At 56.1% G+C, this 17,141-nt stretch overlaps 1 protein-coding gene across 1 annotated transcript in view; it reads left to right on the forward strand.

Annotated features, from left to right (window-relative positions):
• Positions 1–15,564, forward strand: part of NECAB2 (N-terminal EF-hand calcium binding protein 2) — a 26,597-nt gene extending 11,033 nt beyond the window's left edge. Inside the window, exons 6-13 of the mRNA XM_073882338.1 lie at positions 5,630–5,766; positions 8,123–8,241; positions 8,394–8,473; positions 11,335–11,388; positions 11,997–12,109; positions 14,273–14,350; positions 14,789–14,880; positions 15,076–15,564. Of these exons, the coding sequence (XP_073738439.1) occupies positions 5,630–5,766; positions 8,123–8,241; positions 8,394–8,473; positions 11,335–11,388; positions 11,997–12,109; positions 14,273–14,350; positions 14,789–14,880; positions 15,076–15,104 (702 nt within the window). The 3' untranslated portion in view covers positions 15,105–15,564. The remainder of the gene's footprint in view (positions 1–5,629; positions 5,767–8,122; positions 8,242–8,393; positions 8,474–11,334; positions 11,389–11,996; positions 12,110–14,272; positions 14,351–14,788; positions 14,881–15,075) is intronic.
• The last annotated feature ends 1,577 nt before the right edge of the window (positions 15,565–17,141 follow it).

The raw sequence follows: 17,141 nt of genomic DNA on the forward strand, positions 1-17,141 counted from the left end.
CTCCGTCACGGGGCCGCGTTCTCTCGGTCTCTCTCGGAGATGCTGGGGAATGAATGCAGGTGGGCTTGAAGATTCTGCTGTGTGTGAATCAGCTTCTCTGCCACAGAATCCCTTTTCTATTCAAAAATAGAATTTATCCAGGAAGCTAGAGTCAAGGTCCTCCACAGGGGAGGAGCAGTTTTTCATAGGTTTTTGAGGTCAATCCTGGGTTCAGTTAAGTGGTTGACTTTTTGTGTCCATTTTAGTGCAGTTTTAAACAAAACGGTCACAAACACGTTCAGCTTCACGATCGGTCATGCAGAGTATGTTGTTGATGATTTTTTTTTAATCTAAAACCTTCTTTGACCCGAAACAGGCATTTCGTGCAGATTAAATTGAACAAAACATCTGCTTCTATAGCTCGTCTTTTTTGTCCTGTTGTGCTACATTTTAAAAAATTTCTATTTGACAGTTTTGCCTATTTTTTTTTAAGATTTTATTATTTATTTTAGAAAGAGCGTGCAAGCAAGCGGGGCGGGGAAGGACAGAGGGAGAAGGAAAGAGAAGCTCCAGCGGACACCCCACTTAGCGTGGAGCCCGACTTGGGGCTCCATCCCCGATCCCACAACCCTGAAATCACGACCTGAGCCCAAATCAAGAGTCAGGTGCTTAGCCAACAGAGCCACCCAGGCATCCCCCTCACCACTCACTCCTCCTTAAGTTTTGGTTTCAAAATTGAGAAAATCACCTAAGGACTTAAGGCTTTTTTTTTTTTTGTCTTCATAGAGAGGAATTTTCTTCAATAATTTTAATCCCAGAAATACAGAGTTCACGTCACTCATTTATAAATACTTGGGTTGTGTATACAGTTTCTCATGCAAAGTCTTTATATCTTTTACCATGTTGTCTCTTTATTTAAAAAGGTTTTCATGATTTAATTTTGACCTTACTTCCATGACTGAATAATCAAAGTTAAGAATTATTTTTGTTATTCATCTTTGCTTTCTACTACCTGTATAAGGAATATGAATGTTTAAAGGACTCATGAATCAATGTGAGGATGGGTAATATGTCACAGCTAGCTCAAAGGAAAATTCAAAGAACACACACCATGTACAGAAGCAACCAGGAATTCTGGAATGACTTTGTGAATAGATGCAGAATTGACCCGTCCCCAGTGATGGTGACAACCCTTTGCATTCTTCCAGACAAAATCCATGTGTGCTTCTGTAGATGAGAATTATTTGCAATACCGTTCCTATTGTACATTCTACAGAGTTTTAAGAGTCGCTCCAAAACAAGGGAAGACTTAGCCCAGAGGGTATACTAGGTAGGAGATCCAGTAATAATCTTGTCCATTTTGAAGACTTTCACACTTTCCTGACAGTGCTCCTTCCATTCGTTGTTTATTATTGTCCAATTTATCTGTCCTCTGGGACAGTGATGGGCTAATTTGTCACACTAAATGACTTAATCTCTGTATTTTTAATGTGTTCCCTAACTGTATTTTTAGCCATGTTGTTTGATGCATATAGACTTTGGTTATGTTTTTATTATATAAAAGGTACATGTTCAACTTGCAAAATTCAGGAAACAGAGAAAAGTATGAAGAAGAATTTCAAATTTCTACTCCCAACGTTCCTCACCACTGTTGTGTTAGTTTATTACCTTATTATCTCTGAGCCTTTTTGTCCCCATGTGTATTTCTTTAATATACTTAATACCGTTCTGTGCACACAAAAATTTATTTTTTGCTTTTTTCCCCACCTAATATTTTTAACACTTTCCCCACGTTATTAAAACTGTCCAGAAGCATCTTTTTAAATATTAATATTTAAATGTCCTGTTCTCCTCTTTGGGGCATATTAGATTATTACCAGGTTTTTGCTATTATAAATAATACTGTAACCTTGGGACATAAACATTTATGCACATTTTGCATGATTTCTTAAGGATGGATGATCAAAAGTGGAATTACTGGGTCAAAGAATAAGAGCAGTACAAGGCTCTGGATATAAAGCAAAATTGCTTTATGAAGTGGCTATGTCCATTTGAGTCCCCATTGCCATGTTTATTTATTTATTTATTTTTGCTAGTTTTTATTTTTTTATTATTAATCACCATACATTACATCATTAGTTCTTGATGTGTTCCATGATTCATTGTTTGTGCATAACACCCGGTGCTCCACGCAGAACGTGCCCTCCTTAATACCCGTCACCAGGCTAACCCATCCCCCCACCCTCCTCCCCTCTAGAACCCTCAGTTTGTTTTTCAGAGTCCATCGTCTCTCATGGTTCGTCTCCCCCTCCGATTTCCCGCCTTCATTCTTCCCCTCCTGCTATCTTCTTTTTTTTTCCTTAAACATGTATTATTTTATTTTTTATTTTTATTTTTTATTTGATGGAGCGAGAGCACAAGCAAGGGAAGCAGCAGGCTGAGGGAGAGAGGCAGGCTCCTTGCTCAGCAGGGGCTCGATCCCAGGACCCTTGGATCATGACCTGAGCCGAAGGCAGGTGCTCAGCTGACTGAGCCACCCAGGCACCCCTCCATTGCCGTGTTAATGGCATCTTCGAGTGATACTATGACTTGTCCTGTTGATTTGACCAAATTTGGTGGCAGGATTTTTTGCACAGACTTGACTTTGTTAATCTTGTGGTGCTGTTTTGGTTTAGAGGTGCCTCCGTGTGGCTCTCATTTCGTCAAGTCTGGGACTGCATGTTTACACGAGGGAACTGAGGCTGCTTTCTGCTGGATTTTATGGTTATAATCCGTCTGCTCTGACTGCTGTTGGCATCTTTTATGCTTCCCATTTTGCGTGCTTCCTTTGTTCCTCGGTTTGCCATCTGATGGTCAGCTTTGTTAATAGCATTGATTGTGATTTCGAAGGGAAACATTGTAGCTTTCATTTTTCACTGGCCACCTCGAAAACAGGCGCTTTTTGAGCGCACTTCCTCCTGTTTTTATACCTAGCTCATAAAAAACACTTCCTGTGCCTTTTTGTGAAATTAAAACAAATTTGAGATCTTCAGATATTTGTTCCATACTTCTGCCCTCTTTATTGACATAATCCAGTGTGATCAAAATTAAGCTATGATTAATATTTTCATTTCCTGATCTCTGTAACTTTAAATTTAATTACAGCTATCACTGCTGCTGTTTTCATGACTCTCCTAACCAAGAGTTCTTTCTTAGGTTCGACCCTAGATATTTCAGGGGGAATTCCTAGGCATAGTTTGCTGGAAAGGCGCTCATCTGGTAGCATGTCAGAGATTTGCAGGTTTCTGAGGGTCTCCCTGTTGTGTGTCTACCCGGTACAGAATTCCTGGATCTGACCCTTTTCTTCTGGAATCGGTGGAGTTGGTCTCTTGGTTGAGGCATCGATTGTGGTGGAGGAGAGATCTGTAAAGGCTCATTTTCTTTCTTTTTTTTTTTTATTAAAGATTTTATTTATTTATTTGACAGAGAGAGACACAGCAAGAGCAGGAACACAAGCAGGGGGAGTGGGAGAGGGAGAAGCAGGCTTCCCGCAGAGCAGGGAGCCCGATGTGGGGCTCGATCCCAGGACCCTGGGACCATGACCCGAGCCAAAGGCAGACGCTTAACGACTGAGCCACCCAGGCACCCTGTAAAGGCTCATTTTCACTCCTTGGAAAATAACTCGTCTTTCTGGAATTCAGCTAACCAGTTACACTCATGGATCTTTTGCAACCTCAGCCACGGATCTGGGTGCTTCTAATATACTTACAGCTCATTTTTCTGCCTGATGGTTTCTAGCAGGCTCTCTCTCTTTGCATTTAAATTCTTACCACATTATATCTTCTTGGCCATTCATTTGTCCAGGGCCCATTGATCACTGGATTGAGTGTGGCTTCAGCCGTTTGCTGGGGAGGGTAATCGGTCACTGAAATGCATTAGGTGACGGGAGCCTTATCTACCTTCTGCCACAGATTCATTCTCGGTCGGGGCTCGTCTCCAGCGTTGGCACAGGACATCCCCCCCCACATGCCTCCCTGCGTGTGCCTGCCTGTCTTCCCCACGCTCCCCATCCCTGCCTCTGTTTCCCTCTCTGTCTCTAGCCATGTGTCCCTTGTGCACTCATTGCTAGTTAATTCCTGGTCGGAGTGATGGATGGCTCAATTTGCTGTCCTTGGGAAGCCCTGTTTTCCCTCGCCATGCCAGGGACGGTGGACCTCCAAGGTGCCGGGCCCTTGGCTCGGCGCAGGGTGGTCTTGGCACAGGAGGTGGGGGCGCTGCACAGCGTTTTGGGGACCAGCGTCCCCAACACGGTGCTTATTGGATCCCTTATCATCTTGAGTGACCCGGCTAAGCCAGAAGCTTCTCAGTTCCACCGTAAAGCCTTCGGAAGCCAAGGGGATCACAGCTGGATCCAGAAGCCCTGAGAAATGTCTTTGCTGCGGACTCTTGACGGAAGGGGAGATGCCGTCCTGCAGCACGGAGTGAAGTCTGTGGCGATGCTTTTCCTCTTCCTGTCCCCGGAAGTCGTCCTCTCGTGGCCTCTGGGTCTCCTCCTCTCCGCTCACCCCAGGCTCCCTGCTGCCTCCTCCTGCTGCGATGGAGTCTCTGGCATTTTCTTGAGAGGAGCCAGTTGAACTTCTCTGGTTGCTTTTGAGGTTTCTTTCATTTTTTTCTGGGTAGCATCACGAAGGCCCAGGAGCCCAAGGAATCCTCGGAGGAGGAGAGAGGGGCAGGGTCGTGTGCTCTTCTTCTGCCACACTTCGTCCCTGTCACGGAGAACATCAGGAACGCCGCCACCAGTGGGCGTGCTTCTCTCTCCCAGCCCCTCACCAGCATCGTCTTCAGCGTCACCTCCGTCATCCACACCACCATCCTCTTCAGCCTCTCCATCACCACCTCTGTCGTCATTGTCACTGCCATCATCACCACCACCATCATCACGTGACGCCGTCATCATCACCATCATCACCATCATCACCACCACCATCATCACGTGACGCCGTCATCATCACCATCATCACCATCATCACCACCACCATCATCACCATCATCACCATCATCACCACCACCATCATCACCATCATCACCACCATCACCATCACCATCACCATCATCATCATCATCACCATCATCACCATCACCATCATCACCATCATCACCATCATCACCATCACCATCATCACCATCATCACCACCACCATCATCACGTGACGCCGTCATCATCACCATCATCTTCATCACCACCCCCACCACCCCCACCATCATCACCATCACCACCACCACCCCCACCATCTTCACCCTCTTCATCATGGCAGCTCCTGTTCATTGAGTACTTGCTATGGGGCAGGCACGGCACTGAGCATGTTACGTACATTCTGTCACTCAGTATGACCTTGCAGGGGAGATACTAGAGTGACTCTTATCATGGTCACAGAGGTGAGGAGCTGGTACGTGGTGAAGCCAGGCCTCAAACATCCATCTCTGAATCCATAGCCCATGTGCCCTGATGCAGGAACTCTACCGTTCCCCAGATGCAGGAGGCACTGGGGTCCCCATTTCCTCCTGCGAGGCAGAGACACCAACCCCAAGTGCCCCCCCAGCTCAGCCCCCCCAACACCCACGTTCCTCTGTAACCCCTCTCCCATCTGTGCCCCATCGCTTCCCTCCACAGGTGTACGAGGGCGGGAGCAACGTGGACCAGTTTGTGACACGCTTTCTGCTGAAGGAGACGGCCAATCAGATCCAGTCGCTGCTGAGCTCCGTGGAGAGTGCAGTAGAGGCCATTGAGGAGCAGACCAGCCAGATCCGGTGCGTTCCCGGGACCTCCCTGTGTCACTTGGGGCTGTGTCGCACACACACACGGCAGTCTGCTGCTTGCAGGGGCCGTGTGTGCTTGGGGGCTGGGGGGACCTTGGGCAAGGTGCTACATCTCTCTGTGCCTCTATTTCCCCATCTGTAAAGTGGGATGATTATATACCTGCCTTTTCAACGACTGTGCATATGGAATGAGACACTGTACGTGCAGAAGAATGCCGGGGGTGCATGCAGGACAGGCACGTAGAGTTAAGACTGTTTCCTAGAGTCTGACCGATATGCCACATCCCTGTACCACTCACTTTCATTATTACCCGAGACGATTCTGTCACTTGCCTCGCTTCTGAAAACTGGAAATAGTTTCAGGAAACTACGTGGTTACCATAACCAGAGACGTTTCCACGAGCCATCAGTGCAGTAGCTATAAAACCAGGCACCTGCTCTTGCATGGTGTCGGGGAAGCCCGAGGCCTGCCCTGCCTCCATCTGTTAGAAGGAGGGACTGGGGTTGCAAAGAGAGGCCTTGAAGAGAGAGTAGTCAGGCCTGAATCCTGACTTTCTCTGGAGGACTGAAAGAGAAGCAAGCTGATCTAAGTGATCTCGGGCCATGTTTGCATGCCAAAAAGCCAAGGAAAAGCATCTGTGCCAAGTTGAGACAATTCCCCTCTGCCCCTTCTTTCCAGAACAGCCGATGCATCTGGTGCCGAGGGGACACAAATGGGGACAGGAACCACAGCCACGCATCTGCACAGGCAGAGGCTCGCCGTGGCCAGGGTGGCCGTGGCTGTCCCGTGGGGGTTTAAGCACATGATGTGTGGCTGGTGAGGGCTGCTCCCAGCCAGATATGATTGCAAAGGCTGCTCGGGGATGCTGTTGCCAAAATTTGTTTGCTCTCGTTACCCGCGGCCACATTACCTGGGAAATGTCAAATGCAGATCCCCGGCCCCTGACCGTGCCTGCTGGATTGGAGTCCCTCGTTGCTGAGCCCGCAGCTTTGCATCCGTCTGCGCTCAGCCTCGTGAATCAGAGGGCCCCCAAAGTGAACAGCCCCAGCTCTGGAGGCTGACACGGACACTTCCTTCATTTTTTGGTCACTGGATTAAAAGCTGCATGTTTTCTCCTGCTGTAGGACAGGAGTTAGTGGGTGCAGTCGGTGGCCGATTCCCTGCCCTGCGCCAGCCCCATCGTGTGTCGGCACATATACCACCTGCCCGGCCCCAGGCTGGGACTTTCCTTTGGGACCTCGGTGGCAGAGGGGGCCCTTCACGATGGGGAGCCACACCTCCATATGCGCTCCCCCTTCAAACTGCCCCGAATCTCAGCTAATTCGGCCCCTGGCTGCAGGTCCCCTTAGGCTCCCGTGTCCGGGAGCAAGCCACTGGTTCAAAGCCCGCGGCCCCCGTGGGACTCCTGCTGCACACATTTGTGGTCTGAGGGCCATGCTGCATTTCCTGCTGGTTTGTGGAACATCAGGATGGACACCTCAAAGTCTCCACCAGCCTTTCCCTCCCCCAAAGACTTGGGGTGGCCCTTGCTGCACAGGGCCGAGGCTTGCTGAGCTTTTGGGATCGTGGGAGACAGTCTGGAACGTACCAAGGCAGAAAGAGGCCCAGGACAGGGCGTGTTGGCTGTGTGCCCAGCGGGGTGTGTGTGTCTGGGTGTATTTGTGTGTCTGAGGTGAGTGTTCCAACATCTCTTTGCACGTGGGTGTTTGGCCATTCCCCGAGCATTGGTCGAGCCCCCACTATTGGGCCAGGCACCGTGCTTGGCGAGCTGCGCGTGCCCGTCAGGGCGTGCCGGGGCTGTGCACTTGTGTGTGCATCGGTGTGCATGGGGGCAGTAGACGGGGACAGGCCGTGGGGCCTGGCTGAAGTCGGGAGCACAGGTTTTTCTGTGCTGTTCTATGCCCTCTCTGGGCTGTGTCTTAGGGCTCCCATTTTCAGAGAAGGGGGCTGTCTAGCTGGGACAGACCCAGGCTCCCCGCCACCCCCCAGTGAGGCAGGGAGGGGAAGCCGTCACTTCTGCAGTGGAGTGGGAGCCTGGCTCAGTGTCAGCCCCGGAACGGAACCCCCCCCGGGCACGGAGCCGGGGCTGTGTCGTCCTAGAATGTAGCGAAGTTCGGATCCCGACTGCCCCCTAGCTGTGTGGTCTTGCTGAGGGCACCTGTCTGTGGGCCTCATTTACTCCTCGGGGAAACCAAGGCCATTATGGCCGCCTCACAGGAATGGGGCTCCACCGGGTCAACTGTGCACATTTCCGCTCACAGCAGGTGCTTAATATTTGCCAAAGCTAAAAGGGGCCAGGGTCCTGCGGCCTCCCTCATATGTGTGTTTCCTCCACTCAAACTGCAGACAGAACCACAGCAAACCCAGCCACGGCGTGGTGGAGACCTGGTCTGGAAGCGCCGCGCCGCCCCACGCCCCCAACCCCAAGCTGGGGGCCTCGGAACAGGGGAAGAGTCTTCCGCCTGGTGAGAGGGAATGGCGGCCTGGGGTGGGGAGCCCTGGTGGTGGCCCGGATGCAGCCTGGGCCTCCAGGTGGCACTGGGAGGGCTGAGGGCGCCTCTCCTCTCCCCCAGGTCTCACCCTGCCCACCATCAGCATCTCTGTTCCTTTTTCTTAGGCACTGTGGACCCCAAGGAGGAGGGCCTGGAAGCCCAGATCAGCCGGTTGGCAGAGCTAATAGGACGGCTGGAGAGTAAGGTAAACCCGCCTCGCCCCTCGCCCCTCGCCCCTGCACCCAGTGAGTGTAGGGTTGGGCCTGGAGTCCGGACAGGAGCCAGGGACCTTGGAGAGGGCATCAGCCGGGGGGCATGGGGAATGGAGTACAAGACTAGGGGGAGTATGTCCCTTGCACCAGCCCAAGGAGAGGTGCTGGGGGGGAGGGGGCGCTGTCACAGGGCTGGGGGCAGCCCGGAGGGGCACCTCAAGGAGCAGGAAGGAGTCAGCAGGGACGCAGATGACAAGGGGGCAAGGCTTCCTGTGGCTTTGCTCGAAGGTGGGCCTGGCCTGGGCAGGTGATGCCAAAAGGTGGCAGGTGAGGGCCTGCGACATCCCAGGGGGGATGAGAAACACCCCGAACGACCACATGCGATTTGGCACGTCCGCGGGTAATAGAAAATGGCACAGTCTCTGCAGAATCCTGTCTTCAGAGAACATTTCGCCGCTCGGTAGGTCCTCAGGGTAGGACCGCATTAGTCTCCCACGGTGGCCGTAACTGGTACCCCAGGCGGGGCTGAAAGCCCAGCCCCGGGTCTGAGCCTAGAAGTCTGAGATGAGGCTGTTCCCTGAGGCCTGTCTCCTGGTCGGCAGATACCGCCTTCTCCCCGGGTCCTCACCGGCCCTCTGTGCACGGCTGCGTCCTGATCTCCATCTGAGGACAACGGTCAGGTTGCATCAGGGCCCACCCATGGGGCCTCATCTTAATTACCTCTTCAGAGGCCCTATTTCCAAACACAGTCCCGTGCTCGGATGCTGAGGGGTAGGACTTGCACAGAGGATTTCGGAGAGGAAACGGTTGAGCCCATAGCGATGACCATTTGTCGGCAGAAAGACAACAGGCGGCCTTAAGGTTGACCAGTGGGCCCAGGTGTCAGATTGCTCTCTGAATCCTGGCTCTACCACTTAGCTGTGTGACCCTGGGCCGGTGACTTACTCTCTCTGAGCCTCAGATTCCTGCTCTAACCACAGAGAAGTATTCAGGGTAGTCCTCCTCCCAGCGTTGCTGTGAGGATTAAAGAAAACGAGGTCTTAACGGCCTAGCCCAGGGCCTGCGCGCCGAACCTGTCTGCCCGCAGGAGCCCGGGGAGCAGGCAGCTCCCAGCTCTGCGCTTACAGCCATTTGACGTGGCTCCTACCTCGCTGAATTTTTTTACATCTTTGGCAAAAGGGCAAAAAAGTACTTTGATGGGTTTGGGGGTTCTGAGGGATTCGTGGGGGCGGGGCTCCCCACGCAGAGGGAGGCCGAGGCCAGACTTGGAGGGGAGCCTGAGGGAGGAGGCGGCTACCCACGTGCAGGGCGGAGGCCGGGGTGGGATCCCCCTCCCATGAGGCCGGCCGCTGAGTGGGAGCGGTGGGAAAACGGCTCGGCGGGACCCTGAGGCCCGGTTGTCATAACAACTCGGAGCGCCTCCAGAGGGAGGCTCTTTGAAGCTTATTTTTAGCACCCGGTCGCCTTAACAACCAGCTGGCTGGAGACCTCCGAGCACCTGGGTGTCCTGGAGATGGGGCGGGGCCCCTCTTGCTGGCCTCTGATTGGCCCAGGCCGCCAGCGGGAGCCAATCCGGGATGGGCCGGGGATGTCCCGGCCCTCCGCGTGCCAACCTGCGCCTCCTGCCCGCTCTGCCTGGGTGGGGCTGATGGGGCGCTGGAGGGGGCGGGGCAGACCCCCCTCCACCCTCGCCCCCATCCTCGCCCTCCGCCCCCCGTGGCCCTGCTGGCCCGGAGAAGCCGGGGACACCAGTTGCGGCCCCTGCCTCCAGGGCCCCACCTATGCGGTTGTAGAATGACGTGCCAGGCACACCCTGGCCACCGGTAAAGCTTCTTGCAGCGCCGTTTCTGAGAAGTGGGTACTTGCCGCAGGACCGGCTGCAGAAATTACGAGGCCATCTTGGGCACATGCAAAAGGAGCATGCAGGGCCCCTTGCTCAGACATTCTGAAGAATTTCACGGTGGTGACTGCACAGGTCACATGCCCCATTACCGCTGGCTGTTTTCCTTAGCCAGCTACGGGTCTCCCACTCGTGCCTCCTCCACACGAGAGGAAAGACCCGGGTCTGTGACTGTGCCGGAGACATGGCTGTCCTCGTGGAGGATGGACAGGCATAGGCACAAAGGTGCCCAAGTTTAAGAAGAATCACAAATTTGTGGGTCAGGAGATAGACCCTGGCTTCAAACCCAGGCTCCAACGCTCACCCACAGTTCTCTGCTCTGAAACAGCGAGAGCATCCATCAGGTGCCCTGTTCTAGACACTGGCTCAGGGTCGTGAGCAGTATGCACGCGCTTCCTGCTTCCTTGGGGCTTTCGGTGGGCCAGCACCTACGTCAGTCTGCACAGTTCAGCAAGATGTATTGGCGAAGTGTTCAGTTCAAGGTGTCTGGGAGGCCAGGGATAACAGACCAGCCCATTCAGACCATTAGATTCACAAGGCGCCAGGGGTTATGACTCGGGGTGATTGTTCGGTTAATGGGGAGTCTCAGGGCTGTTGCCAGCAGCTGTGGCAAAAACCCAGCATCCTGGGTTTGAGACTCAAGCCCACGCTGCTGCCTGTCCCAAGACTGCACTCCCCCACTGACAGAATGCCTGCTGGGCAGGTCTGGGTAGCCTCTGTGCCTCCCAGTGCTCCCACAGGCCAAGGCCAGAAGGGCTCTCTGCCGTCGGTCTCCCCACCTGGCTTTCCAGCTCCCCGCAGAGCCAGCACGGTGTATGGAGGGTGGACTGAGCCCTGTCCAGCCGCCTGGCGACTCCAGAGCCCCTGGAACCTTGGGGTGGAGAGGCTGCAGCTCTTTGATGGCTCTGGGCATTCTGGTCTCATTGTGGTGGTCTTTGTGCATTATTGTTTCAGACCCTTTGGTTTGACCTTCAGCAGCGCCTCTCGGATGAAGAAGGCACCAACATGGTGAGGCCTGCTCCCTCCCTGCCCCTTTCCTGTGGCCCCATCCCTGCCTGAGCCCGGACTCGATGCCGGCAGCTGCGTGTCCTTGACACCCCCACCCCGGGACCTCCACCAGGGGAGACGCAGCCCCAGCTCCTGGCCACCCAGCCCTCCCAGGGGTGGTTTACTTTTGGACAAAATAGTTGGGCTCAGAGCAAAGTGAGCAGCACAGAGACACCAAAACACGGATTCAAGCAGAAATGAATGTTGCTGGGCGCGCTGGTGCTGCATCTCAGACCAGAGAGCCTTGCAGGCAGCTCCCGACGTCCGGAGAGCCTCTTTACACACCCTTGTTGGCTGTCCTGTGTTGGTAGGGCTCCCGGCAGCTTTGAGCTCTGAAGTCCTAGTTCTTTTTAAGCTAGTTTTCATGTGTAAGAATGAAGGGGCCTGTGTGTCCATGGGTTTTTTCGGTTTTATTTTGGCCAAGTTGTCTTGTCCTCTGGGAAAGAAGGTCTGGGGAGGCTGGGTCTTAAGATGTGCCCAGGGACCAGGGAGGGGTCCTTGGAGGAGAGGGCTGGCGGGGAGTGGGGGCGGGCACCCCACGCTCACGCCCCCCCCCCGGGGTCCCACAGCACCTGCAGCTGGTCCGGCAGGAGATGGCCGTGTGCCCCGAGCAGCTGAGCGAGTTCGTGGACTCCCTGCGCCAGTACCTGCGGGGCACCGCTGGGGCCAGGAACTGCTTCCAGTGAGTGAAGGGGCGGGTGCGGGCAGCTCGGCCTGGGGGTGGAGGGTGGGCTCCCCCTGAGAACAAGCCGTGCCCCAGGGAAGCCCCTCGTCGGTCCGGGCTTTGCCCTGCCGTGTAAATGTGGCCGGGACTGGGTCTCCCTGGTTTTAGCTTCCTCGTCCTCCCTGGGGTTGCTGGAGGTGACACTGGAGTAGTGGCCGTGAGGGGCTCAGGCCAGTGGCTGGGGCAGTCTGCGGTGACTCCGGTTGCGCAGTCGCCCCCCGGGCCTCACCCTCTGCTCCCTGCCGCCCAGGCCGGACGTGGCCACGCATCAGCCTGGCTGGTGGCGCTGAGCGAGGGCTGCTGGCCCAGGCCACCGGGCTCGCGCCGCACGCCGTCTCACGCCCACTGGGGAGCGGCTGGAGCCTCTGGTCCCTGCCGCGGTTCGCTCTCCCCAGCTCGCTTGCCTCGGCCTCCAGAGCACGGGCACCTTCTCCCTGCTTCCTGGGGGTACAGCCGGGAAGCAGGCTCCTGCTCTTGCTGAGCATTTATTCTGGGGGGGAGAGGGGCAGACAGAGAAGGCGGGCTCCCGATGGGGCCAGGAAGCGGGGTCCTGGAGAGCGGGGCTTCGGGAAGGGTTTGCCCTGGGTTCAGGGGCTGCATGTGCTTGAGGCCAGAGCGAGGAGCAGCCCGACCTGCAGGATCTGAGGGAGGGCAGTCTGGGCCAGGGATCAGCTGGTGCCGAGTTTAGGGGCAAAGCCAGCACCTGGTGTGGCCCCACAGTGACACCAGCGGAGAGAACTGGGGATGGTCGGGACCGTGGGGGAGATGGTTGAGCAGAAGGCAGACGTGGTCTGGTCTCCTTTGTGGGAAGAAGGGGTGAGTGGGGACTAGGGTGCAGCAGGGCCAGGAGGGGCCCTGCAGTCACGGGAGAGGGGCAGGCCTTCCCGTGCTGTGGGTTTGGGAGCCAAGCTCACCGGCCTTGTGAGTGGCTGGGATGGAGGAAGGTGGAGAGAGGAGCAAGGCTGAGTTGGAGAGCCTTTGGCTCAGGACACCCGAGAGCGGATGGTGCTGTGTGCTGAGCTGGAAGGGCGGGAGAGGTCAGGTGTGTCGGTGGGGGTGGCCAACAGGCTTTTGGGGCCATGTTAAAGCTGCAGTCAAGGCGCTGACGTACAGGTGGGGTGACCCTGGGAGTGGAGGCGTGCTCGCCGTGGGCAAGAACGTGGGAGGGGAGCAGGCAGGACACAGTGGGGCTTCATGCCTGCGTGGGAAGGACTGTCCTCCCTGCGCCCCACGCCTGCCTGCGTGTCGTCCCGCCCCTGTAGCCCTGTAGCGGCCTCCCCCGCTGCCCAGCAACCCGTGTGTTGTCAGCCAAATGCAGTCCCCACAGGGCCTTTCATCACCCAGTAACCGAACGTACGTGAACCAAATCGCTCCCAAGCAGTGCCATCGGCGTTGGAGGAAGGGTAACGTCCGGTCAGTGGGGGACACGTGTGCCCCATCCTCTCCCCGAGTACGAGCCCACAGCCCCACGTGTGCTTTGAGGCTGGAATGGCCCGTGATTATACAGGGACGGCCACCCCTGACGAAGTCCTCCCCCTCGTGGGATGCTGGGGATTCCGCTCTGCGGAGCTGTGAGAAAGCAGAAGGCAGGAGCGCAGCCTAGGGGCCACGTCGGATGGGGTTAGAGAGGATGGAATCCTAGAGCCTCCCCCTGTCCCCGCCGGGTCAGCCACACTCGGGGAGGTAGCCCCCTGCCTCCTCCCTTGGCCCAGGTAGGATCAGCCCTCTTTAAGGGGAGGTAGGGGGCCTGCCGGACCACTGACCCCAGGCAGGCCTTCCCCCAGCCACCGCTGGTCCGATTCCAACTCCCGAGACTGTTTCAAGGATCAAATGAAACAATTCTAGAGGACAGCCTGGCAAGAGGAAGATGCCTTTATTTTTGAAGGAAGGTAGGTAGGGTTTTTAAACCTTTTCAAGCGTCATTTCATTGTAACTCATTCAGTGAGTGTTTCTTGGCTCCTTTGCGGGGCAGGCCCTTTCGTGGGAGGGAGGGGATACTCCCTGACTGGCCGGGGGCAGGGGGGCGTGCGCAAGGGGCCCCTCCCAGCTCCTGCCAGGCTGGTGGGGGCCCCTGCCTTGAGGGGGACAGGGGCAGCCCCCCAGCTGGAGCCTCTCTTTCAGCATCGCAGCTGTGAGGCTGGCTGACGGCTTCACCTTCGTGGTCTACGAGTTCTGGGAGACCGAGGAGGAGTGGAGGAGGTGAGCCCAGCGTCAGGGGGTGGGATGCAGGCGCCCCCGCCCTCGGGCCCCTGCTCTGGAGCATCGCTGGAGAGCTGGGAAGGCAGGGGAATAATGAGCCCCCCCCCCCCAATCCCACCAGCTGGGCTCTGAACCCAGGTCCTGGCCTGCCCTGGGAGCGGAGGGTAAGGCTGCTCCCGTTTGAAAACTGTGGCCCCAAGGGATAAAACTCCAGAAAGTTTTCTGGGAAAGAACACTCTGTGGGAGGCAAGAGCCAGGCTGTCCCCTGAGCCTGCTCCTCCCTGCTCCAAGGCCACAGCGTTCAGCCTCCCTGAGGCCTGGTCTTCGTATCTTTACCCCCTGGCTTGAAGCGCCCAGCCTGGCGCACAAGGGGTTAGGGCCCCCCCATCCCGGGGAGAGCCACGGGATGACCCCCGCCCCCGTTCCCCTGGCTTGCAGGCACCTGCTGAGCCCTGTGTGCAAGGCGTTCCGGCACGTCAAGGTGGACACGCTGAGCCAGCCAGAGGCCCTCTCCAGGATCTTGGTGCCAGGTAGACGGAAGTGGGGTGTGCAGAGGGTCCTAGAAGGGGCGAGACAAGGATGTAAGAGGTGAGCCCCTGAGAGGGGATAGGACCCGAGGTGGAAGGTAGCCCTGTAACCTCGAGCCAAGAGGGGGGCTGCAGGGAGGGGGGCAGAGCCTGCCCTTCCCAACCCCCTCCTGTCTCCTCTCTCCCCCCTGCTACCAGCTGCTTGGTGTACTGTGGGCCATGACTGACCACCTCCCTGAGGCCTTTGGATCAACCTGCCACTCTGTCCACTCTTTTCTAGAAACTTTGGTATATAAGCTGTCTTTTCAATATACTTCCGGACAAGAATGTATTTTCCCTGTGTGACGTGAAGGAGCAGCCCCTGCCCTGGCCTTGCCCTGACCACCCCCCCCCCGGCCCCCCAGTGGTAGAGCAGTGTCCGAGCTGCTGCAGCCGAGACACAGAATGCACAGGGAAACCTCCTGGAACCAGCACCCTCCCCTCCCAGCCCAGTGGCCACGCATGACCCTCTTCCCCTGCCCCTCCTCGGGCCACTGCCTCACAGGCCTGGGGAACATTCCTCTCCCTGGTAGGAGCTGAGACCCTGTAGTGCCCACCCACAGCCTGGGCCCCGCTGCACATGACCGTAGAGCCCTCGTAGCCCGTGCCCTGCCTGGCAGTCAGGCACCAATAAACCCTGGTTGGGAACGGCTGCGTGCTGTGTTTTTCTTCTGAATTTTCTAGCGCATGGCTGCTAGAGGAACAAAGCGGTCTCGGTGCACGGGGCCCCCTTCGTGGCCATGAAACCTTGACCCAATCACCCCAAAGCCTGTTTCCTTATCTGGAAAACGGAGCTGATGAAGCTGAGGTATGTATTTTAACAGACAGGGTCTTGTCTTTTCCAAAGTTCTGGGAGTCCCCAAGAATTCCCCGCTGGCTCCAATAACTCCCTGAACGTCCGGGAGCCCTTTCACTCAGCTACGCATTACGGCAACAGCAAAGGGAAGCCGTGCAGGGGTTGCGGAGACCAGGCCCAGAGCTTACAACCGCCCCCTTTCTCCCAGCACCGAGGCGTGACCACGCCCATCGAGTACTGTTCTCCAGAGCCTCCGCGGTCGGGTTCCACTAGGGGCCAGTCATGCCCAGTGCTGACTTAGCCTCCAGCCCCTCTAGAGGTCAAGCTGAAACCTCCCGGTCAGAGACCCCAGGTAAACACAGAAGTTTGAGATCAGGACAGTCCAAGGTCCTAGAGGTCACCTCCCGGGAGCCAAGGGCCAAGGCCAGACTGCTCTGGGCACAGTGGATCCTTCACTACACACCTGTAAGTGAGCTATGCCAACAAGACAGGAGACCGAGACCCTACATTTACAGATTTCAAGTCCTGTTCTGGAACCTAACTTCCCTGCTCTGTTTCTTAGCACCAAAGAGGTCAGACACAGAAATCTCAACGGACCAGGAAAGAGCACCCTGGTCCCCCGTCTGCAGGCAGGATGGAGGGGGGACAGAAAGGTCCTAAACCAGGGCAACAGTGGGACCTGGTGGGAGCCCTGGGGCCACGGATGCAGCCGGAGCAGCCAGCCTGTGACATGGGGACGAGAGGACCACTGTCCTGCCCCCTCCTGGCTGGGTTAGATGCTGGCCCTTCACGCAACGCCCGTGATCTACAACATGGGCTTGCAGGAAGTGTAAAAACCTGGTTCGGATCCCAGCTGTGCACCTCCCAGCTGCATGCCCCCGCAGCCAGCCTCTCCGAGCCCCCACTTTCTCATCTGTAAAGCGGGGAGAAGACCCTTCCTTGAAGACCAGGACTGCCTGGCTCACCAGAGAGGCACGTACCAGGGTCCTGCCCAGAGCATCCACCAGCACCCCCAAAGCGGGGGCTGCTCCAGTTGGCTCCGTGGTCTTACAAAGATTCTTAGGGGGCTGAGGCTCTTTGGGGTATAACTGAGGAACCCCACGAGCTGGGCGTGTTACACTTCTGCCCCACATCTTACCCACTGGCCCAGGCTCCTGCCTCCCCATGTTGTAGGCTCTCTGCTGATCACAGCTTGAGCTCTTAGAGCCTCAGTGGATTCTGAGTGGGTGGGAACAGGCTCTGAGGAGAAGAGATTTCCAACCCTAAAAGGTACAGAGCTCCCACTGAATTTCCACTTCTCTGCCATCTCCCTCAACGCTGCCTGTGCCATCCTGTGATTGGCAGGTTCCCCCGGGGGCGCAAACAGAGAGCAAGCAACTCACCAGAGGTCACACAGCAAGCTAAGGGCACCACTTACACCCCAACCCAG

This window comes from Callorhinus ursinus, unplaced genomic scaffold (genome assembly GCF_003265705.2).
Source record: "Callorhinus ursinus isolate GAN/ISIS: 27379988/994484 unplaced genomic scaffold, GSC_fseal_2.0 scaffold46, whole genome shotgun sequence".
NCBI classification, from domain to species: Eukaryota; Metazoa; Chordata; class Mammalia; order Carnivora; family Otariidae; genus Callorhinus; species Callorhinus ursinus.